This window comes from Notolepis coatsorum, assembly GCF_963971535.1.
Source record: "Notolepis coatsorum genome assembly, chromosome: 16".
In the NCBI taxonomy this organism is placed as follows: domain Eukaryota; kingdom Metazoa; phylum Chordata; class Actinopteri; order Aulopiformes; family Paralepididae; genus Notolepis; species Notolepis coatsorum.
Genome location: NC_140180.1, coordinates 29894815 through 29920301, shown reverse-complemented (window position 1 = coordinate 29920301; position 25487 = coordinate 29894815). Strand labels below are relative to the sequence as shown.

The following is a 25487-nucleotide window of genomic DNA, read 5'->3' as shown; positions in this document are numbered from 1 at the left end:
CTTCAGAGAGCGGAGGCGAAAGGGCAGCAGTCATAATTCACTAAGTCAAAATAACAAAAAAAAATTGGCAATTTGCCGACATGTTACTTTTGAACGCAACAACTGCTTCCACGAAGAGGGCGGAGAACAGCATGGAGATGAAAGATAGCGACTGGTCTTGAAGGCACACAGTGTATAACGACTACTTTAACACAGCTTTGACACGCCGGTTCTAGTTCTCTAAAGACTTGACTATCGCGAAAAACAAATGGTAAGTGATATCGATGATTTCTTTCCCCCCTTTTTAAGTGAAATGTCTTTAGCTGGTTCCTTAATGTGCCGTCATTATTAGACACGCGTAATATGTTGTTAATGGCATCTGATCTCCGCCTCGCAAAACCCCATTACCGCTCGAGCGTCACGGTGGGCGCTGTTGCTACAGTATGTTCTAACTCCATCTTTCTCCAGATGATGGGCACAGCTTTGGGCAAAGTGTCAACATCTGTTCTTACTTTCCCCCGGCGAACAGGTTGCGATTGGACTTGATGCGATGGGCAGCCACAGGTTGCGACTGCCCTACATATAGGCTATACTGTCATCTATACACAGGCCTCTGGTTGAATGTGAAAACTATTTACAACATAGGCTTGGCTATTTAATATTTATATTTGGTGTAAATGTTAAATAGCAAAATATCTATTTTTTCACTGGTCATTAGCCTACTGGTCCATGTAGAAAAACTGAACTACATCACTCTGTTACTTTGTCCCTTAAGATACTGTATGGGAATGGTCCAAAATTCAATAATGCAGTGAAAGCGTGCACTGCATGAGGATGTTGTGTGGGCGGTATTGCGTATTGACCTTGTACGCATGCATGGTCATCATAATATTAGGCCGTTGGAAAATGTAGTCACTAGTGTTGGCTATATAGGCGACCATATGACAACCTCTTCTCGGTGTAACATTGCCATTAGTAAAATACACATCTACATCAGTGTTATTTGACCATATAGTTGACTTGGGGCTTGTCAAGGTCAGATCCTATACATCTCCATTTTGACCTATTTTTCTCTGCATGCACGCTGACCTACTTTTCTCAGCATTTCAGCCACTTGTGTATTACATTATGCAGCACTGATGTGGCTCAGCCCATTTCACAAGTAAACATTCGGGTTGATCTGTATACAATGACATACAGTGCATACCAATTACAAGCCTTCTGTTGTGAAGTGAGAGGGGAGTAGCAGGTGGGGCGTTGTCAATAAGACATGTGCTGGAGGGCGGGAGGCCGGCTGGGCGGGAGGCCGGCTGCGTCTGGGGAATTGTAGGTCAGAGAAAAGATTGATTGTAACTAAGACAATTGGTCTGATGCCAAGCCAAATGCTCACCATTACTGACTGTGGCACGTGCTATCTGATCTCTCCCTCTCTCTCTATGTGTATGTGTGTGTGCATGTGTGTGCTGTCAAATAATAGAGTTTATTAGGTTATTTATAATCTATTGAGGCATTAGGGATAAGGCTACACATACTACAGTAGTACACTGTCTAAGTGCTTACTTCCTATACTGACTTGACACTAATAAAAAATTCTCAATATCTCTTTATGCAATCATTATTCAAGATTCAAGATTTCTATTTGTCATGTGCACAGTTAAACAGATACACTTCTTACTTTGCTAGTCCCTTCGCACAGAATCACAAAATATAGACTTCAACTAGAATTAAAAATATTAAGAGGAAGTGTAATGCTAAAATAAAGAATCTTAGTATGACAGAATAGTAGTAATCTAGTACTTGTGTGTGTGTGTGTGTGTGTGTGTGTGTGTGTGTGTGTGTGTGTGTGTGTGTGTGTGTGTGTGTGTGTGTGTGTGTGTGTGTGTGTGTGTGTGTGTGTGTGTGTGTGTGTGTGTGTGTGTGTGTGTGTGTAGTTTACAGTATGTTGTCTTATAGAATGGGGGAACCCATATTCTTAGTTTAGAGGAATTTCCGAATCAGTGAAACAATGTTGAGCTGTGGTTATACTGTATACCGCGAGGCAGGTAACAGAGGCGCTCAGGGTAATGAACAGGAACCGCTGGAGGAGATGATGATTGGTGTGAAGCCATGAAGAACACAGGGAACCACCAGGCCGAGGCCAGCCGCAGAGTCTAGAGTCTAGACGACAAGCCACTTGAGTTCATACCGTCTGCTGGCAGAGAGACTGACCCATTTGCCTCAATACGTCTGTGTAACAAAAGGGTATCGCTCTAGTTGTAGGTGGAATGAATCACCGTGCAGGTGCTGTTTGATGATTAATGACCCTTATCAAGGAACCGTTAAGAAATAAAAGGCCCCACTAGGAAACCGTGCGTGTATGTATAGCTGTGTTAGCGATAGGACCGTGGGACTCTCATTCTTAGAAAAAGATTTACTAATACATCACATCCCTGTAGTATTTCATTCATTCTAGTATTTGTGTTTGAAGCGGGAGTTGAACTCCCGACAGTACAGGTACTGTGCTCCGAACCGCAAGATCCACAAAGAGCATGATTTACAACAGTGGAAAATGGAATCTGGAGTCACACAATTTCCTGGCAAGTCCTGCGGCTCACCTGTCCCACGGAGGTCAAACTCAGTGCATGACTTATAAAAAAAAAAGCAACAATTCTGAATGATCATCTTCTTGTCATTCCATACCGATTTATGTCTGTGTTTTCTCTATTTCGACCGTGCGATGGACCATACGGTCGGACTGAGTGGTGAACCGAAAGGACTTTTCCACGAGAGTGATTCATTGCATGATAAATGTGTCCGCTGCCGTCAGATGGATGGGGCTGGCCGAGGCTCCCGCTCTTTACGTAGCTCAAATACTAAATGGCTCGGTCTCTTCTGCCGTGTCATGTGCAAATTAACGCTGATGTTTATATCGCATGTGAAAAAACAACAGGCGCAGCATTAGGCATGAGTGATTTAAGGAGCGTTGGTCTCTCTCTCTCTCTCTCTCTCTCTCTCTCTCTCTCTCTCTCTCTCTCTCTCTCTCTCTCTTTCTCTCTCCCTCTCTCTCTCTTTATTCAGCTACTGTTTGTCCTCCACAGGCCAACTTCAAGATGAGCGTGAAGAAGCTGGCTGTCTTCCTCCTCGTCCTCTTTCTTTGCATAGAAGGCGGATCGGCCAGGGACAAAGGAGCAAGGAAGGGGAAGAAGGGGAAACAGGTTTACTGTCCCTCGTAAGTATAGGGTCTAACTACAGGTTTACTGTCCCTCGTTGTATAGGATCTAACTACAGGTTTACTGTCCCTCATACGTATAGGATCTAACAACATGTTTACTGTCCCTCGTAAGTATAGGGTCTAACTACAGGTTTACTGTCTCTCATACGTATAGGTTCTAACAACAGGTTTACTGTCCCTCATAAGTATAGGCTCTCACAGCCCCCCACCCACATACACTTACAGAAAAAGGGAAAACGTATATTTCATTATATTCATTGCATAAAAGCAATACCAGCACAGAACAATTAACAGAAAATGTACCCTAAATAGTTAAACCTGTGTAGCTAAATAACCTAAATAGAACCTAATTTAAATAACTTAATACCTGCAGGAGGTTTGTGTAAAACTATTAGCCAATGCCTCACCACATGACACATTCGGTCCATTGCCTCCATGAAGCCAATCTCAATACAGCTCTCTTCTCTTTGTTTTTAGCTGACTTGTTCTGCTAGTTTAGCTCTGTAGATACTGCTGGTGTTCACGTCTACACACATCCTTATCCATGCAAACATCTAAAATAAAGTGTGTTTTTTGTGACCCCCGGTGACCCAAGACATGATGACCCCTAGTGGGTGTCAGGATCCCCAGGTTGGGAACCACTGCTTTATAGCACTTTTTAATTCAGAATCAGAAAAACTGATTTTGCCACATATATAAGAAATATACAGGAATTATCTTGGGGACAGCAGCTTAGAGATGTTAAACAACGTACAGTCTCACAGTATGACAGACAAACATGGTAGGGGACAGCATACCGTGCGTGTCACTCTCCACGTGTTCGGTACTTTAGCATCATATTTAAAGAGATAGTTTAGATATTTGCTAATTACCAATGATGATTGGTAGAGTCTTTTTCCAGCACAATGCATGCTGCTCCTCATCACTAACTCCCGAATAGTCAGTTTTGTAACAAGCTGGAGATAGAATATAAACAAGTCAGAAATAAAGACGAAAGAACTGGAACAGTGTAAATAAAAAATATGTTGTATTAAATAAAGGAGCAAACAAATGCATCACAAAGCCATGATCTTAATAGAGAATAGTTCTGTCAGAATATCAGTCCATTGGTAACAAAATTAAATCCTTAGGCCGGCCAGTCCTTGAAGTACTTCAGTCAGTAGTATTCAAACAAAATAAATCCCTCCATTGTCCCAAAAGAAATCAGTCCCATGCAGATCCAAGTCCAAGAAGGAGAAGGAAAACAAAAGTACTGGTAATTCAATAGGGAAAAATTAACTACTCTCTGAACTATTCCAGACGTTTTTGATGGATTTGTTTGCAGGAGGCCTCAGAAATCTCTCCTCACTACTCAAACAATAGACGATTCTCACTTCTGCCACAAAGCACAGATCCCAAATCTGATACTGTACGTCCCCTGAGAGTTCCCCTAACCCATACCTGGGACCTTAAGGACCAAGTGACCCATATATTTGAACATAGTGTCATACAACATATTGGCACACACTTCAGTTACCAACACATTTCACTTTCTTTTCTTACATTGAAAAGACTTGTAACACCTGTTACAAGTTAGCCACAAACAAATGCAGAGTCAATGGGCTCAAGCTCCGGTCTGTACAAGCTGACTGAGGACAACTGAAATCTACTCCACATTGCACAGAAAAAGTAGATTTCAGTTGTCATCAATCAACTTCTACAGACAGGGGCTTGAGCCCATTGACTTTGTCTTGGTTTGTGGTTAACTAGCTAACTAACGACCAGGGCTCATACCCTCACCGGCACTGCCAATTAGGGATGACTGACCAAGCCAGAGGTACTGCTGCCGGGAATTTAACCCGGGTCTCTGTGGTGGTAGGCGAGTGCTTAGACCTCTACACTACCCCTCTCTAACACCAATTTCTGAGTTGAAAGTGACATAATGAATAGACTATGAGATACTTGCATACGTATAGACAACGCAAGTAATGCAAGGATGCAAGTGGCTATTATGATCAATGTGCGGATGTATATTATAGTTATGGAGAAGTTTAACCTAGATGTGGAGTTGGATTTGATTTGAAGACGGGCATTCGACCAAAAGAATCCCATTTCTAAAGGAGACCTTGCCTTGCTCCGTTCCTCATTCCCAGCGTTCGGTATCAAAGCCCAATTCAAAATGTTATGTTTAATGTCTCACAACCGTAATACCTTAAACGGGAACAAATGTGCAACAATGAGAACTTCTCGAAAATTGTAGGGGAAACTCTTTTATGTTGTCCCAGTATTGGCAAGTGTAAGCTGTGTTATATATTCCTTGTTTAGCGCTGTATATATGCCTTTGTGGATCAAGGGGAACCAGTTGGCTCCAGTTTAGCTTTAGTGCTTTAGGTTGTCAGAATGCTCAGTTGAAAGAAGACGAAAAAAAAATAAAAGGTTTTAGTTGATGGGGACGTTGTGTTTCACTTTGATCAGGGGAGCCACAAAACGTATACACACACTGTGTGCAGAATCCGGGGCACTTTTACTCATCCTCGGGGCATGATAAGGTTTACATAATGATATGTAAAGTGCTTTGGGAGTCAGATTCTGCTGGAATGCTGTGCCACCCACATGGAGGCCTTTGGTTTTCCCTTCTCCTCTGCCAAGTCCCGCTCCCCCTTCCATCTCTTTCCCCATCGCGACGTCGTTCTTTTAATCCAATCAATCTCTCGCAAAACAAAAGGCCAAGCTTGAATAACGAGGCTATTCTTCAGACCCCAAATCCCTTCAGAGTCCTGACTTCACGTTGTATGTTAATCTTCATGGGACACCTCATTCACCTTGTGTTTCTAAGAAGTGTGCTGCCTGGTTTACTGCTTTTGTAATTCCACTTGCCGTGGTGCACGGGACACAGTGGCCGATCTTGAAAGGGGTATTAGCCTTTGCGGTCCATCTGTTTCATCACAGTTATTACTTTGTTGCAAGAATGAGATAGCTAAGCAGTTGTGTCTGAAGAATATCCAGTCTGGGAATATCCACACAGGTTAGCTAACCACAAAGTTCAGCGACTGGAGATAGAGCTACGATGGCGAAAGTGGGCGGGACACAGGTGAATAGGAAAACTGATAAAGGCCCTGGTTCATGTTTATTTTCTGTCTATGGCAACAATGTTTTCCTTCCCCATTTGCCAGTAATGCTGTCCTTTACATTACATTTACCAGTAATGTTGTCCTTTACATTACATTTACCAGTAATGCTGTCCTTTACATTACATTTACCAGTAATGTTGTCTTTTACATTACATTTGCCAGTAATGCTGTCCTTTACATTACATTTACCAGTAATGTTGTCCTTTACATTACATTTACCAGTAATGCTGTCCTTTACATTACATTTACCAGTAATGCTGTCCTTTACATTACATTTACCAGTAATGCTGTCCTTTACCAGTAATGCTGTCCTTTACATTACATTTACCAGTCATTTTGTCCTTTACATTACATTACATTTACCAGTAATGTTGTCCTTTACATTACATTTACCAGTAATGTTGTCCTTTACAGTACATTTACCAGTAATGTCGTCCTTTACAGTACATTTACCAGTCATTTTGTCCTTTACAGTATATTTAGGGTGAGAGCTAAATAGATTATTTACTGGAGGATTAGGCCTATATGTTCTGCTAACTATCCACACACTAAGAGCCACATTGCTGACACTAAATTACCTAGTCTGACCTAGCTCTCAATAGGGTTAGCTTGTGCTGTGATTACATTAATCTGACACAGTGCCAGGAATTAATTGTGACATGAGCGACAAGGCACCAGCACATCACCATGTTCTGTCAAATCCACTTTATTGACGACCGCTTTCGCCAGCAAGCTGTGTGTTTATTTCTCAATGTGCTGCTTTCTCACCCGACAGAGGGCTAGCTTGCGTACGTTCCATGGGTCTGATGGTGTCAAGCTACACACCTTTTCAGAAGTATTCTGTCGTTATTCTGTTGCTAGGGGAACATCTTTGGCCCCTGTTTATTTTCCTGTCAGCCGTTCTGTATTAACAAACATTGCAACAGGAATTACCGAGGCGCAATGCTAAGCTAGTTTTAGCTAGCAATTTATCCTTTTTCTTTAATTGCCATTTTGAAATTCAAAATCCCCTGGTGTATCAGAGAGAGAAATCAATATTAGAAGACCTAATTCAAGGTTAAAGCCCATGTGAACGGCAGACGAAGCTAGTTTAATAACCCGTTCATTTTCCCATGCTGTGGGAGGCAGAGGCAAGCGCCCTCTCTCATGGCCAGGAGAAATACGATACACATGAGAGGTCTGTTGAGCCAATTTAAATGTGTCTTTCCACATATCTCTCTCTTAGACACCGTCTCTCCTACACATGCATTTCTTTTGGGAGATCAGAGCACAAGGTCACCACTAGTGCAGAGCCTGCAGAGCAATATGGGGTTCAGTGCCCTACCCAAGGACAGATATGTTGAGCACTGTATGTGTATACTGGCCCCCCTCCAGTCCTGTGCTGTGCTGTGCTGAGACCAGTGACCTCTCTTCCTCTAGGCAATCCTGTGTTTCTCAAAATCAGGGCCAGAGAATGGTGCTGACCCCAGGGTTGTTACTGAGTGTGCTGGTTCAATGGAACCTATTCTGTATTACTTTTACTTTTAATATTTATATACAGATACTAATTTCATTGTTGTCCTTGAAGGTGGCAATATCACAGCTTTTCTTTTTTTATAAGGTTACAATGGTAACTTTAGGTTCCAAGTCGGAGGGCACACAGTGTTGCAATGATTGGTGTCACTATGGTGACAGAACATGACGTTCACAGAGACAGTGACTGTACACTGTTTAGAACCATGAAACAGGTTTTAACCAGGGTGGTCCAATCCCACAGCTAATTCAGTCACCCAGTTGGTAGCTCTCTGGGGTCAGAGCTTAATCAAATTGTATACAGAGTTAGAGTGGATGTACATCTGCCCTGTTAATCTCCAAGGAATGTGACCTGCCAGGCATAATGTGATCTAGAGTTCTCTCTCTCTCTCTCTCTCTCTCTCTCTCTCTCTCTCTCTCTCTCTCTCTCTCTCTCTCTCTCTCTCTCTCTCTCTCTCTCTCTCTCTCTCTCTCTCTCTCTCTCTCTCTCTCTCTCTCTCTCTCTCTCTCTCTCTCTCTCTATCTTCTTTCTTCCTCGCAGGCAGCTGTCCTCCGAGGATCTCGCACGGGTCCCTGTAAATTCAACCAGCAACATCTTGAACAGGTTACTGATCACCTACGATCCTAGAATAAGGCCTAACTTCAAAGGCAAGTCTCTTTCTCTATGTCTCTGTCTGTCTATCTGTGTCTCTGTCTCTGTGTGTGTGTGTGTGTGTGTGTGTGTGTGTGTGTGTGTGTGTGTGTGTGTGTGTGTGTGTGTGTGTGTGTGTGTGTGTGTGTGTCTCTCTCTCTCTCTCTCTCTCTCTCTCTCTCTCTCTCTCTCTCTCTCTCTCTCTCTCTCTCTCTCTCTCTCTCTCTCTCTCTCTCTCTCTCTCATTCACTCTTGCTTGCTCCATATTTTACTGTAAACCTTCACTTTAGGCCCTCCACTATCAGTTATGTGTGAGTATCTCACCTAATAAATGGTATGTGATAGGAAATTGATGGCAAATTATTATTATAAAAACGAATGAACAGATGAAAATACAACAGTGTACCACCTGCACAATGACACTCTAGATAAGTGATTCTAGATTTGTGATTCTGTTGCAAAGTTGTACAGCTGCTTCATATCCTGTGATTCAAATGTCTTGATGTGTCATAATAGACACAACATAATTCTGGCTTTAAAAACAATATCATTATTGTGAAACAATATAGCTTGGTGAGACCTTGCATGCTCTCATATGAAGAGTTACCTCATCCATACACAAGCCTAGCTGATGATATTAAAGGTGCACCATGTTATCTTGTCATTTTGAGCGTCGGAGAACTGAAAAAAGCTAAGGTAGGCTACATTCAGGTATTTTCATAACTGAACAAACAAAGCCTGGAACACTGTTTGAAGCTAGAAAAGCTACGTGAAAATATACATGCTTTGATTTATAATGACATAGGATAGAATAATTGTAAGAATTGCACAGTAAACATGTTTTGTACATGTTTTGTACCGAAACTGCATTGGCTGCAATCTGAAGGCAGTTGGGCTCAAATCACTTTTAATTCCATCAATTCAAGGTGGTGAATTTACTTTTAAAGTTATTACAAATATTGTAAAAATGTATAAGAGAAGGCTGTCCTATCCACTCTTTTAAATAATAATTGAGAACGAAACGGTTTATCATTGAACTCCTCCTTACATTTTGAAGTGATGGAACAGAAAGTGAGTGGAGTGTAACCCCCCGTTAGCGCGCGGTGCTGCTATAGGTCTTCATCCCAGAGCGCTTGGCTGCTGCTTCATTTCTCAGGACCCCGTGTTTGATGTGGTGTACGCAAGAATCACCTCCCCTCTATGCCTGGCTGATGTTTCTCCCACCAGCCAGACATCTGGTCTTCATATCAGAGCAGAAGATGAAAGCTCTTGCCCATCCATTAACATCAACGTTATAATCTGCCAAATTACATCCAAAGCTGTTCCCCGCGTTTCGCGGTGCCCGGAGCCATAAAAGTGTGCGCTGCTTTTATAGGCTGGAGGATATATTTTTAACGTAACACCGCGAATGCTCCTTGAATATCAATAAGTTGGCTGGACTGTGGTTGCCTGCCTATATGAAACGCATGGGCTGTAAGGTATTTTTCTTCACAATTTGCTCCTGTTAAATACACTTGCTTCCAGTGAAGTCTCCTCACCTCTTCACTGGTCCACCAACGAGGCCAACAGTGATTCAATACAGATTGAGCGGTCCAGCCTCCTTAAGGTGGTATTAGTATTTGCAATCAGGTAAAGTGCAGAGAGACAGGGCCGTGAATAGGAAGAGACGGCATAGCATGAGCATGGATTTGAACTCATATAAACCACATGAAGGTGTTTATATCAGCTTGTAGACGGAGCTTTCCGGCCGCCTGAGGAAACGTTTCGGGAATCTACAGGCTTCCTTAAAGGGGAACTTCACCAAAGAACAATGCTGGTTTTCTTTTCTTTTTTTCTCATGATCTCACACACACATCCAAACGCTCAAATAGATTTTTGCACACTTTCATTGAGTTTGGCCGTTATTGAGAGGACATGAGTTTGAATATGGCCACCAGTGATGTCATCGGGGACATTGAATCCTTGTGTTGTGTTACAGCTCTGTGAAATTATGTAGATGAAAAGAAATTGCATTCTAATATAATTTACTCTCACTAACTGTCAAACTAAATGAATACGTGCAAAACGGTTTAGAGTCTTTGGACGTGTATGAGAGATTATGTGCAAAATAAATCTGCATTGTTTTGTGCCCCTTTAAAGTGAAGGGTCAGGCCTTTTAGAAGCCTACCCTATTGATCACTAACCAAACCCCATGTTTAAGACATTCCAAATGTTTTCTCACAGATGTTTTTGCTTTTTGAGAAATTGGTAGCAGCTTTCGTAGCAATGCTAGTACAATTCAATAAGGATTGAAAGAATTTCCCTGAAAATTGCATGCAAGTCATTACAATTTTGTCCATAAGCTGTGGTAATAGCAGTGTGGGGGAGTCGTTTCTTTACATGTAATTAAAGTAGAAGTTTAACTACATTTAACAGGATATACAGGATATCTATCACATTAAATGTGCTCTTTTTAACCTCCTATGCTCTTTTGCTGAAGGACAGGAACCCTCTGAAAACCATATTTTTTTTGCTGAGTGGGGCCCAATCTATTTTAATGACGTTTGGTGTTTGTGTGCTTTTTCCCTGTTTAAATAGATGCAATGTACTGGAAAATTAAAATTGTCTAAGAAGGTGCAAGTTCAACATTTTGACTGTTGACAGAAAATTCCTTGCAGTTTTATTCTGTGAAGAACCCAGATAGGGTTTTTTGGTGTTGTTTCACGTTAAGCAGCGGCGGTCGCCGTCGGTTGTGTGATAGTAAAGGGTTAACCTTCTGTCGTGTGGCAGTGAAAGGGTTAACCGGCTGTTGTGTGGCAGTGAAAGGGTTAACCTTCTGTGTATTGATCCAGTGAAAGGGTTAACCGTTTGGTAGTGCGGCAGTGAAAGGGTTAGGGTTAGGGTTAAAGTGAGAAATGTGCACCCTGCAATAAACCGTGGTATAAGGGATTTTTTCTCTTTTTTTTTTTTTTACAACTTTTTCTAAGTAGCTTTAGTTAACCAAACTATATTTCTTGTGAGGATATAGCTTTGCTGTAGTCGTAGTGAGGAATTGGTAGCTTGTAAAACTATGCTTTCAGAGTAGCTTCCCCCAACACTGGGTAATAGCAAGACTAAACAGAACTCTTTGAAAGGACTTCAAGAGGACTATGTGATTTTCAGATAAATGATAATATAATTAATAATAACTATCCCCATTCACTGCATCACCATTGCTAACAAATGCTAACCAGTAGCCCCACAGCCCAGATAAATGATAACACAATGGCAAGTTCCGTGGGCAAGTGAAGGACTGCAAAACGCAAAGAGAGACATCATGTGCACGGGGCCCAGAATTCCTTCATACGCCCCTGCTTAGAAACTGAAACTGTCAAAGTATTTTGCATGCCTAGGAAACCTGCAATTGCGTTAGAATGAGTTTTGGACCATCCACTTTGTGCAAAACGGCATCTTTCACAAGCTGTTTGAGTGCAGAGTGTGGCGAGAGTGGTGAAGGTAAAAAAAGAAACAGCAACATCACAAGTCTGTGGGGCTAGCTAAGAGGATGCTATTGCCAATTTCAAAAGCGAAAAACAACTGTTTAAAAATGTTTTTGAAAACATGTCTCATTTATTTTATTTTGAGTAGCCTAAGAGCTGATCAATAGAATAAGCCTAGACAAATCCAAGACATGCCCTTTAAAGGCAGTGAGGTTGATATTTCTTTTTTCCCCACAGGGATCCCTGTGGAGGACAGAGTGAATATTTTCATCAACAGCTTTGGCTCAATCCAGGAGACTACTATGGTAAGATACAATTCCCCTTCATCAGCATCTCATTATTGATCTCACCAATACTCCCACCATTGACCAGCTATGGCTCAGGGTGAAAAAGCGCCTCATCCTACAGTTTTTGGGGAGAACGCATTAGCGTGGGTTTGACGCTCCATCAGACAAATTAATGGAGTCTCATTACGGAGACTCTGGTTTTCATACCTGATGTGTTAATTAATTGCTGATATGGAGGCACTTTTTGAATACTAATGAATGTATTTAACTCGAGGACAGCAAAGGGCTGACCCTGGCTCACTTGAAGAGAACACCCTGGAAATTCAGTTAACGTACTTGCTTCTAATAACTGTACGAATATGAAGCTGCTGGGAACGTCTCCTTAAATATACAAGCTTTATGAAATGGCGTTGGAGGTGGAGTGGAACAATGTGAAATGTGAGCATAGAAAATGTGACTCATCTTTTAAATGGCAAGGCAAGCGGAATTATAATGGCATGATTAGCAACCCATGGTATTAATTGCAATGCCTTAATCTAGGTTGATCTAGACTGATGCATTAAATGAACACACCAATATTATGGGAAATGCACTTACCATCTTCTCCAGAGTCAGATAAGAAGATAGATACCAATTTCCCCTCTGTGTGTTCAGTAGAAAGCTATGCGGCTACAAGCTAGCCTAGCTTAGCATAATGGAATGGAAGCGGATAATGACCAGCTAGCCTAGCTGTTGGCCAAAAACACCTTTCCCAGAATTTTAAGCTAGGCTAGTGGCTAGCTTGCAGCCGGACAGCTTTCTACTGAACGTACAGAGAGGAAATTGGTACCCATCGTTTTGTCTGACTTTGGAGAGGATGGTGAGTGCATTTCCTATAATGTTAGTGTGTTCCTTTAACACTTTCAGTGCCGGGCCGTGTTTTCCTATTTACCCCGTTGAGTGCCACCATCCACGGCCAATGTTAACGTTAATATCGCCTAATCTATGTTTTAAATTATGGCTATGTGTCTAATCTGCCCGTCGCTTATCAAAGACTCATTTTCCAGTCAACATTGGCAAGGCAGATTGTATTTTTATCGCTTCATTTCCGTTTGATAGCATTTAGAAAATAACCTGTTTTCCTGGGAAAAACAACCCATGCCTACGATAATCGCCTTTTACTGGAATATTCCAGAACGCTGTCATTTGTCGGCCTATTTATGAATCGTTTTCAAATAAACGCTAGATGATCGATAGTATATGTGTGCGCGCGCACGCACGCTCGTGCCGTGCGCTGATAATCGCTGCTCTTATTTCCTCATGGCTTTTACAGTCAAAACAGCCATATCACATATCACATAAACGCTTATATATCAGTGAAAACGAGTCTGATTATCCTAACACTGATAACATAGATTCCTTACCTGAGGTCAGATGGTATCCAAATGGTTTATTCCAATTTCCGATCGCCATTCGAAAAAATCGATAAATGTATTGATCAACCGTGTATACAGTAGAACACATGATCCGCGCGGCTCAGAGGCTCCAGAATGAACTCTGGTAGACCCCGGCTGCATCAGTGAGAAGTAAAATGTGGAGTCAGAAATCCGTTCTCCCATTCACTTTCATTGAGTCCATTCCAAAAGGGTGATTTACCATCTGGGAGACGATAGTGGGAGCTTTTTTCACATCTGAGCGCCGGCGGTCCCTGGATCTCCAACGGTAGGCTCGTGTGATGCAATATGATTTCAGATCGCTAATTAAAAAAAAATTAAAAACACCAGAGAAAAGCCGTGACGTGGCATTCAACGGTCGGGTCGTAAACCCGAGAAAAGCCGTGAGTGGCGCTCAAAGTGTTAAGGTACAATACAATTTTTATTATATGATGCTGCTAAATAGGGCTGTTCTGATTTCAATTATTTCGGCTTCGAAAGTTCAGTAATTATCTAATAATAAAAACTTAATTCTTCCTCTGCAAAGGTTTCAATGCAGTGGGTAAAAGAGCAATGTGGTTGATCTCATGATGTCCTTGTTTGAGAATAACTGGATTATTATTTCTACATTCTACATTCTAATGCTGATGTAGGCAAATTTTTGGAGGGCTACCATGGCAGCGATTGAAGCTTTGAAGCATTCGAGTTAGCCTTACTGCTAACACATAATCTGCTGTATATGAGCAAACTACGGTACAACGTACTTACATTCTCCAAATCACGTTGACACATGCTACGTCTCTCCCATACGGGATGTGGATTGCATGTTTCGCCAGTGTGTTGATTAGGGCTGTGCGATACATAATGCTACAGAAATGTTGTGTTGCAATAACAAATCCTTATCATACATGTGATGACAATTATGTTGTTATCTGTTGTATTAAAAATATGGTTTCAAATTCCATAGTCTATACGGGACAGCAGTTTGAGTTGGTGGCGTTATTTTAGGGAAAATGCACCCGTGTCCACATTTTTGTACAATATTAATACAAGCTTATAGAAAAGCTTGACAGCTTGACAGTTTGTTCGCCGGCAGTAAGACCTCTCCAGATGTTAATCAACAAGCAGTTTTCTGTGTTCTTTATTGTGGTATTTGTGATACTGCTAGAGATCCCTAGTGCTGAGACAGATGTTGATGGCGTCAAGCTCCAGGGAAGTGTATTCGTGATCCTATATCTCATATGCTCACTTTATGGAGAATGACACTCATAACACGACGGGTCCTTAGATCCTTTATCCTGGAATGTCTGCTGCTTTCCACTGAAAATATTTCTCTTGGCCAGAGATCAGTGGCGTGTGTCTACAGTCCCACACTGGGGAATTTCACACCGGGACCGATTAAGATGATACGTGTCACATGGGGAACGATGCTAAAAGAAAAACCAAAACAACCCTCCCACCCTTTTTTTAAAAAATTTAAGAGAGAGAGAGAGAGAGAGAGAGAGAGAGAGAGAGAGAGAGAGAGAGAGAGAGAGAGAGAGAGAGAGAGAGAGAGAGACTTACACACGGTCAGAATGATGGCAGCTTCTCCTCTTCCTCCACCTCGCCTCGGCCTCCCTGGCGAACGAGCGAGTGTGAAAGTGAGAGAGTGAAAATGAGGTATAGGGTATGACACTCTGGGACGGTCCAGACAGCCGGTCACCTCTCGTCTTCCATGTATCACTCCACGGGAGGCTCGTCTGATCTCTGGAAATACCCGTCGGCCATTTACACCTCCGCCGGGCTAAACACCAGAGTGCGTCCGGCGAGGCTAGCACATCTATTTTCACTTCATGAACGCGTTGTGTGTCGTCGTCCCCCCCCCCCCCCCCCCCCCCCGGAGAGGAAGGACTAATTTGACGCTGTGGCACGAAGTAAATTGCGGCCGTGTTTTATAGCGCAGCATTCTCTAGCAGTGTCTCCTTCTTTGATTACAGCCTGTGCTTGTGTTTAATCTTCCCACCGAATCGACAAGAGGAACTGACAGCTTGATAGCGGAGGCCAAGAGAGGAATATATTCACACTGACTGGCTTTTCACAAAGACCAACGGTGTGGAAATTGGTTTGTGTTCCCGTCGAAAGAGGCAACAACCCCGAGGGCAAGTTAGCGGTGTGCGCGTTGTGCCTGATGGCATACCGTAGGCATATTTGGTGGCTGTACCTCATTTCTTTAGTTCTACCCACGGGTTATTTGCGGTGGCAGGAGGTTGGGGTGGGTCAGATGCACACAGGCAACAGGGAAGATTGAGTACATGCCATAAAAAGCCCTGTTGATGGGTTTTTGTGTCACTTTTGGGAAATCTGTGGTGGGCTTGTCGGATATGATAAATCCATGCATGGGAAATGTCGCATTATGTAAACATGTTTTAAGGTGTCAAGGGAAATGACTAGGTAGCACATTCGAGAGCTATAGGAAATAGATAAATGACAAGGCAAGAATTGTATATTGACGCACTATTTGCTGAGGCTTTGTAATGTTTTTCGATCTCCAGGACTCCTTCAGGGAATGAAGTGTTTGGCTGAGCATGACAGCTTCACCCTAAAGTCTTTATGTTTAGGCTCTCGTACAGTGTGACATTTAGTTTGCTGTGCTAAATTGCATGTGAAATCCAAAAATGTTAGGCCATAAACACACAGACACAGACTTACGAAAACACACACAGCTGGTTTGCTGGTGGGTTTATTTGACATGTCATCCATCTTCATGCTCCGCATTAATAGACTTTCCCCACACCTGGTCCCCAGTGCAAACTGACACATGCCATCAAAATAAGCACAACAAAGCGGCCAAAAGCATGACTGAGTGATATATCCTCAATAACAATAGTGTGAATGGTGCTCTAATAGGCACACTAATGAGGGTTCTGCTGTACCACGTGTTGCTGTGTTGATAACATTTGACCCTCGCCTCCTCTTGTGCTGTTCTCTTCGGGTGGATTTGCTTTAAATGTCATCAACATGTCTCTGCAGCTGTAGAATGTAGAAGTGGTTTGGACCTTGTTGATTGAAGTAGGTCGTGACCAGAGGTCAGAGTTCATGAGAATTAAATGGTGGTCTTTTTGTTGAACATTTGACTACTACTATTACAGCTTCTTTAGGTCTTTAAGGATGACAAAATACACAAAAATGTGAGAAATTTGGAGAAAGTCTGAAAATTCACCACCACACTGAATTGCTCACCCCTCTCAGAGTCTGCATGCCACAACATGTAAATCCATAATCTTTAAGAAAAACAAGACATTTTTAAAACAGGGGCACCTACAATTTCATCATTTGTGATGATAACTGCGAACACATGGCGAAGATCTGGGTAAATCATTGAGGCTGGCCCTCGTTTACAATGAGGCTGAGCTTAAAACATAAAATAAAAATAAGGAATATTAGTTTAAATAATTAGACATTGAATACATAGGACATAAACATGAAACAAATGTAAAAAAAAAATTGGCAACCTGAAACAGAGATAATTGTAATGATATTTAAATTGTCCATAGTCGGCTATTGATTGTTAGTGTGAGCTGGAGATAATTCCGGCATTAAAACAAAAGACTGACTTTCCAAGCTCAGTCTGCCCTCTGGGGACCTTAAAGGTCCTGTGTCTTATAAATGACCGTTTCCAGTGTTTAGCATTGTTTTATAGCAATGGGGGTTTGTATCAATGGGTCTGTTTCTCTAATCCTCATTTCGGTGGATTGCTCTAATTCAGTTGAGACAATCTCCTCCCCCAGTGAACTAGGTCATTCTGATTTGACTCACTTGGCTATGTAGCAAGGAGCTGATCTGCAGTAACGCCCCCTCTAAGGTTGTAACGCAACCATTCGCTCAACAACAGAGCGAGTGGAAATACCCGACACTTCCTCAAGCGGGTTTTGACAGAAAGAGGCAGAGAAAGAGCGAGAGAGGGAGAGAGAGATACAGAGGGACAGGAGCTTCTGTCGGGGAAACACACACACATTTACACACACACAACCTCGACCGGCGCGCTTGGAAACACACACGCATTTACACACATACAACCTCGACCGGTGCGCAGGGAAACACACACACATTTACACACACACAATCTCGACCGGTGCGTGGGGAAACACACACGCATTTACACACACATAACCTCGACCGGCGCGCGGGGAAACACACACACATTTACACACACACAATCTCGACCGGTGCGTGGGGAAACACACACGCATTTACACACACACCGCCTCGAAAGGCGTGCAGGGAAACACACACGCATTTACACACACACAACCTCGACCGGCGTGCAGGGAAACACACACGCATTTACACACACACAACCTCGACCGGCATGCGGGGAAACACACACATTTACACACACACAACCTCGACCGGCACGCGGGGAAACACACACATTTACACACACACAACCTCGACCGGCGCGCGGGGCTGGTATGGGTCTTCTCCCGGAGCACTCGCATATCACTGTCAAAATATATTTGACTCCCACGTGCGCGCCTGTATTCCGATCCATGCAATAATATTCACAGGGGTATATATTGTCATTTGAAACAAGTTACCAATGCTTTGTCCCGTGGGATTATGCCTCCCGTGGCGAAATTAATTATTATCCCCCTCCTCTGTCTCTCTATCTCTCTCTGTCTGCCTGTCTGCCAGTCGCAGACTGTGGGTGACTGTCACTCAAAGCGCTTATGGGCAGAGCCAAGCCAAAAACTGCTTGAAATCTTGAAGTGGAAAAATGCTGCTTTTGAATACTTGATTAGAAATACAAAACAATTAATTCATTTGAAAAAAACTTTACAGATGTGTTCCATAGACTCACACAAATTGTGTAAAGTTGCCCAAATAGTGAAAGGAATAGCAACACATGTCCCCTTTAAATTAAGCATAATAAGCCATCAGTACAGCGTCTCAGATAGGGTCCATAGTTCCAATCTAGCAACAATTGTGGTATAAGGTGGTAATTAACCTTGTGATGTAGATAAAAAAATAGCAATCCCTATTGCAATCCTTATTTAAATGTTATTCATCTACATAATTTCATTAAGCTGTAATTAAAACACCATAAGGATTCAGTGCCCTCTGATTACGTCACAGGACAAAATATTCAAACTCATTAACTCTCAATAACTGTGCAAAACAGAGCCAGGCGGCTGGGTGGCGCAGTGGAGATTGCGCTCATCACCAATGCGAGAGACTCCGGTGTCGAATCCGGGTGTCAGCATTGCCTCCGGCTTGGGCCAGCCGTCATACTAACTCGTTTGGCTGAGTTAGCGGGAGGGAAGTTGATGGGGTGGTAATCTGGCGTTGTGGACAGCGACTCCTACAGGTCAGGTCAGGGCGCCTGCACAGCAAAAGACAGGAAGTGGTGAAGGCAGTGTGACCTCCCACGCGTTACACTTCACCAATGAGAGTCCGCACTGTCAGGTGAAAAGAGAGCCGCTGGCTGTCTCCGCATGTGTCAGAGGAAGCATGTGGTAGACCTCAGCACAGACCGACCAGTAGGGGGCACATGCGTACAACGACCAGGTAGGGGAGGGGGGAATTGGCATAACGACTAATTTGGGATGGGAGGAAAAAAGCACAGAAAGTCAGGCAGAGAAAAAGGGGATAAAAAAAAATAAAAAATTTAGAGCCCTGGGATATGTGCAAAATAAAGTGCACCTTTAACCTCTTAACCTGTTAACTCATTGAGCGCCACGCTCTTTCCCCATGTTTACTCAATGGTGCCACCGTTATTGACCATTTTAGCGATGTTTGCAAACCCATTGTGTGTTCTGTATTATAGCTATGGAGACAATATTATGGCTCATTTGACAGGCATTGTTCATAGTCCAGCACTGACTAACCAGTTAATTTCTACATACTGTAGTTTGTGCACTATTACACGCTAAACATCGCCCCTTTCCAAAATAATCCAGTCTTTTTTCATAGATCGCAAGATATGATATGTTATATGCAATATGCCCAAATCGTTCGGGTTGCTCTCCTGAAACCCCAAAAACTTCAAAATCAAAGGTATATACCATGTACATATGTGTTTTCACAAATCAAGGGGGGGGGGTCGTTTTAACTCAAAACTCTGATCGTTACCAAAAGCATGGTTCAGGTCCGGTAAAATACGACACTGTGATCTCTACAAAAACATGTTTCAGGTTCGGTAAAATAGACATAGAATATACCTTACCTTAGCCAGAAGGTACTCCAAAAAGGATAATCCCCAGTGATCCCATCGCCATCGCGATTACTCGTGTATATGTGTATACGGCAAATAGGTTTGAGGCCATTTCCTTCGTCGTATTTCCTTCTGTATCACAAACAGTACTGTATTTGCAAATCTGGTATGTCATAAATGTATAGATGTAGCAGTACTGACTATCTGTATGTCATGTATGTCATATATGTCTATATGAATTGAAAATGGGGGACCCTGATGGAAACAAGACAAACGTCTTTCTCAGGTCTGCATCCCCTTAACAATTGTATGTATTGAGCCGTACTGTATTGTACCCATTCTGCAATCTGTTAAATAAAGTTTTCATTCATTCATTCATTCATCCATAAAATCGCAGAGCGAGTTCTTGCAGATATTTTTTTTTTAGTGTCCACACTAAACTATTTCAGTTAAAAAGGTAGGCGATACTGCCACCTGGCAGGATTCGATCGTCATTGCAATTTTAACGTAGGCAGCGGTGCAAGGGAGATACAGGAAGGTCCGCGCAGTGGTTAGAATGGGGATCAGAGGAAAAAGATCAAAGGATCAAAACCCGAGAATTCCCGGGTTCTGGCGCTCAACCGCTGGCAGCAAAACCAGACTTTTCCCAGGTTTGGCGCAGAAAGGGTTAAGCTCTAGCCCTATTTTTTTTTTAATTGTGATGAAACAAAGGAGAATATAAATTATGATCTTTCTTTGTATCTTTTACACCATGCTAAAAATGACCAGACAAAACTGCCACTGAGCTCGTTCTAAGCAAATTGATAAAGGGAAGATGATTAAACATAATGTTTTGTAGATACAGTACTGAATTCTGCCATCCGGACACATGCAATTTAAAATATTATTATAGAATATAGAATACCAGGCCTATAAATTACCTTATTATAGCCAACTTGCACATCTATGGATCGGGCCAAATCTCCTCTTTCAAATGGCAGCGGCCAATTTGGATTTAGTATGTCCAGGCATGCACTGAAGAACTGTGAATGAAATCTACTGTATGTATCCATTCTTATAATGGATATGGCTCTACTATTTTGAATCCGTTTGCAACGCGGATTGTTGCTAAATGTTCACAGAAGGTAGACACACTAACTGCGCTCCAATCTATGCTAATAACGTGCTAATGAAATAGAGTAACAGAGGTTTGAACACACTGAAACAAAAGTTTTGTGTTCTCACATTTCTTTTTACTGGTTGCCAGATGCCTGTTTTTAAGACTATGCTTGCACCTCATGGTACCAAAGCACCTCAAAGGCGCTCAAACAAAATTACAAACATCACAAAACAAACTGGTCAGACTACTGCTTGAGCTTACTCCTAGAACCCACCTCACCCCTGCCCACTTTGACAACCTAGGATGGCTTAGAGTAGACGACAGAGTACAGCAACTTGCAATGGGCCTGGTCTACAAGATACACTACACCACTAAGGTACCCATGTACATGTCAAAATACTTCCCAAAGGTCAGTGAATACCACGACCACAACACCAGAGGGAGCTCCACAAATCATGTTAAACCCAGATTCGGCTCAAACAAGGGACTAAACACGTTTAGCAATTATGCCACATCGATGTGGAACTTAAAAGGAATGTGAATCATTACCCACCTTCAAAACCACTCTAAAAGAGCACCTACGGGAGACTGCAATTCGAAACTGGCCCCTGTAAATGTCCAAACCTAACCCCCTCCAATGTACAGTTTGGGATCGCAATGTGGGATCGCTTTCGGAACAGACGTTCCTTGGCTACAACGGTGGTCAATAATTTTCGATAATAATGACAGATTGTTTTTCCTTGATGCCGTCTTTCTGATACATGCTATAGGACAATGATCACTAAAGGATCGGAGGAATTAAGTCAATTAAGGTAGACCTAGATGTAGCAGGGTGGATTATCCCTGCTTCGTGGGAACGGGTGTGCACAGCCACTGGGTAGCGAGACACAGCAGATCTCTGTCTGACTGCATCTCCGTCTTTGGGTCTGGAGCATCAACTGGAGGCTGGCAGGGAGGGTGGATGGGGCCCGGGATTTACCAACCTGGTCTGGTACTCTGGTCTTCCTCTCCCTTCCAGGGCGGTCAGCAGTACTCCCCAACTCGCTCTCACTTCCCCCAATTACTCCTTTAACCCTCCCACACCCAGTGACTGAATGGTAAATAAAGAACTTGGTTCCCCCCGCAAGCAGTACCCTCCCTCAGTGACACTAGAAACCTTACAGTAAGAAGGGAAAGGTTGAATAGGAAGGGGTTAATTGCATGAACGTTACCCACACCAAAATGATTACTACTGGGCACAGGAATGGACACGCACACAGAACCCCATCTAATGCTTTATATTAATTTGTACTGTTCAGTTACAAAGATTTAATAGGAATGGTCAAATAGAATGAAGTCCTACTATTACTCAGTTTGTAACTCAATACCTTATAGACACTTATATTATGCACCCATCTCTGGGTCAGTACCAGGGATAATATACTTCAATGTGCTTGACTCATCACCCACGTCTGGGTTAGTACCATGGATAATACCTCTCTCAGGCTTTAATTATATGGTAGGAATAATACCTCTCTAAGGCTTTACTTATGAGATCACAGGTCTGTAACCTCCCCACAGGGAAAGGGTTAATTAGATGGGAAATTATTATTAAAGAACCAACACGTTATCACACTCAAAGGAAATCAAAAAGGTGGGCCCACTTTACCAAAACAAGAGTCCTATACTAATGCCGGCATATAATGTTTATGGGGTACCCCTATGAACTGTAGTTAGCAACGTTAGCTTCACCCGTAGGCCGCATCACACTGTATACTGTGCAATAAGATCCGGAGCGCTGACGCTCTAATGTACTCAACCAAGATGCCGTCCTCGCCGCGCCACCACTGTCCGGGTAGCAAGATGGCGTCGAACGCTCTTGTCACGGGCGCTAGCAAGCGGGGCTGGAGCAGAGGAAGCAGTAGCGGGCTGAGAGCGCGTGCTGGGTGATGGCGACCTCTGCTGGACGGGAAGAACTCCCGTGCTGGGCTGAAGACAGCCGGGGCAGAGCAGACGTCGAACGCCGGCGAAGACTGGTTGTTGAAGGCCGGTGCTGGGTAGACGCGCAGCAATACTCTAGCCCTACCTTTACTGAAGCTACTCTTTGGGTCCCAAACAGCCCTCCTGCTAGCCGCAATATATAATGACGCAGGGTGTCTCTAAACACACCGGTCCTCTTCAAGCCACACTGGCGGGGCACCTTACTAGAGGGAATATCGTTAACATAAGCCACACTTGGCTATACCGCACTTCTTCTAGGATAACTCGTTGTATCACTAGGGTTATTCAGTGGGGAAACATGCAACACGCTACTACGTTTACCTTTCTAGAATAACCCGTAATATACTCAAGTTCAATACGTTCACCCATGTGGTCCACTACGGGGCTCTGTCTAGACACGACCGATCACATCCAAGTCCACTGTCGAAGAGGCTGGTTCCTCCCACTTCCGTCTCGGTTGACTTGCTTCCTTCCCCGTCTCTCTCGTACGCTCCGCCTGCCACCGCTGCCCCCTGCTGGCACCGCCAACTAGCCCCACAGAAGAAGCACTGGGTGGAAGAATATGATCCAGTGTTACTGTTTATAATCCATATTCCAGCCGGTAGGAGAATGAGAACCCGCGTCATTGTTCGAGGGAATATCAATGGAAACTAGTTAATATGTCTTGGTGCACCAAAGGGAGATAAAAGGCAAGTCAGCACTTCTGAATAATAGCCATATATTCAGGGTGCTACGTAGAGTTATTTTACAGATTTGGCCTAGTGGATTCACTGAATTAAATGTAGGTTACCACTAACATCCTTAAGGTAACTAGAAGAATTACTTAACCAATCAAGATTAAAGCTCACCCATAACCATCATTTCAACATCAGAATACTGTGAGTAAATCCGCTATCTTGTCAATGGAGCTAGCATCAGCATTTATTTATTGTATTTGTATAGAACCTTTCATACAAGAATTGCAGCCCAAGAAGAGAGTCTATAGACCCCAACCGCATTAAAGCAGAGACAGAGAAACATGATTTCACATGAATAGCCGCTCCACCTCCTCTTCTAACTCTATATCGTCTGTTCTATACATGTTATACTGGTTCAAAGGTATAGAAGATGCACTAACATCATAGCAACTTGTTCTAAATGCAGAAAAAACTAAACTCATGTTTTTTAATAAATCCAAAACAGTAAGATCAACATTGTCCGATACAATTGTTACCAGAGATGGTCAACAAATTTAGTTGGTATCTACTTTTAAATACCTAGGATTTTTTTTATTGATGACCACTTGTCTTTTAAAGCATATATCCATTATGTCACAAAGAAGCTGAAGCTTTTACTAGAATTTTACTTTAGAAATAAGTATTTTCTTTTCTTTTGGTGTGAAACGGAAACTGGTGGAGTCTACCTTTCTACCTGTGATTGATTATGGTGATGTGTTATATATGAATGCCTCTGCTCACTGTCTCCACATGCTGGATAGCGTGTATTGTGGGGCTCTGAGATATATTACAAACTGTGGATCTCTTACTCACCATTGAGTATTATATTAAAAAGTGAACTGGCCTTCCTGACGTGCACGTCGGCTCAGTCAGTGGTATGTTTTGATTTATTTATCGTCTCTTTAAAATTTTAATGGTGGAAATTACAATCTCTGTTCGAAGGATTTTCTGCACTTTGCTGTTCCCAAAGTCTGAACAGAAATGGTAAAGAAAGCTTTTAGGTTTTCCGCACCTACTGCATGGAACAATCTCCAGTCTGATCTGAAGATTCAAAGCTTGGTAATTTATGTATTTAAGGCTATGGTGAAGCCTATTTTAACCAGGTTTTCTGTGTGCAAATGTTTTATCTGATCATTTTGTAACGTTACTTTTATCTGTAATGCCTATGTGTTTATTTAGAAACGTTGTGTTGCTGCTATTCTTGGCCAGGTCTCCCTTGTAAAAGAGATCCTAGATCTCAATTGGGACAAACCTGGTTAAATAAAGGCTAAACAAATATTAAAAGAATTACCATGAATGGAGCTATTAGCCTTCCTGATCCTTGACTGTTACCATACGTTGTGTGCTTCCTCTGGTTGGTAACAGGATTATCGAGTAAACATCTTCCTGCGGCAGCGGTGGAACGACCCCAGACTGAGGCTACCTCAGGACTTCAAGTCCGACTCACTCACGGTCGACCCCAAGATGTTCAAATGCCTCTGGAAACCCGACCTGTTCTTTGCGAACGAGAAGAGCGCTAACTTTCACGATGTGACCCAGGAGAACATTCTGCTCTTCATCTTCCGTAACGGCGACGTCCTCATCAGCATGAGGTAACGTTTTTCTTTCTCATTCTGCTCTGGTCGGATGTTCGTGGCAGTTGTTTGAAGAACAAGCAGGGATTGGTCCTATTTTATGGATTTTTGTTTGTGTACATGTGTACGTCGATGTCCCTTTCAAAAACAACGATTCTGGGCGGTCAGGTGGCGTAGCGGAGATTGCGCTCGTCACCAATGCAGGAGATGCTGGGTTTGAGCCCAGCTCTCGGCGTTGCCACCAGCTTGGCTGGCCATTCACACTAATACAATTGGCAGTATTAGGGGGTGGGGAAGCTGGCGGGTGGGAATCTGGCGTTGTGGA

At 42.8% G+C, this 25487-nt stretch overlaps 1 protein-coding gene across 1 annotated transcript in view; it reads left to right on the top strand.

The window, feature by feature from the left end:
• Window positions 1-232: 232 nt before the first annotated feature.
• Window positions 233-25487, top strand: part of glrbb (glycine receptor, beta b) — a gene marked incomplete at its 3' end in the record, with an annotated part of 48393 nt that continues 23138 nt past the window's right edge. The window contains exons 1-5 of the mRNA XM_084331902.1: window positions 233-250; window positions 3057-3187; window positions 8354-8460; window positions 12139-12206; window positions 24954-25180. Coding sequence (XP_084188028.1) covers window positions 248-250; window positions 3057-3187; window positions 8354-8460; window positions 12139-12206; window positions 24954-25180 — 536 coding nt within the window. The 5' untranslated portion in view covers window positions 233-247. The remainder of the gene's footprint in view (window positions 251-3056; window positions 3188-8353; window positions 8461-12138; window positions 12207-24953; window positions 25181-25487) is intronic.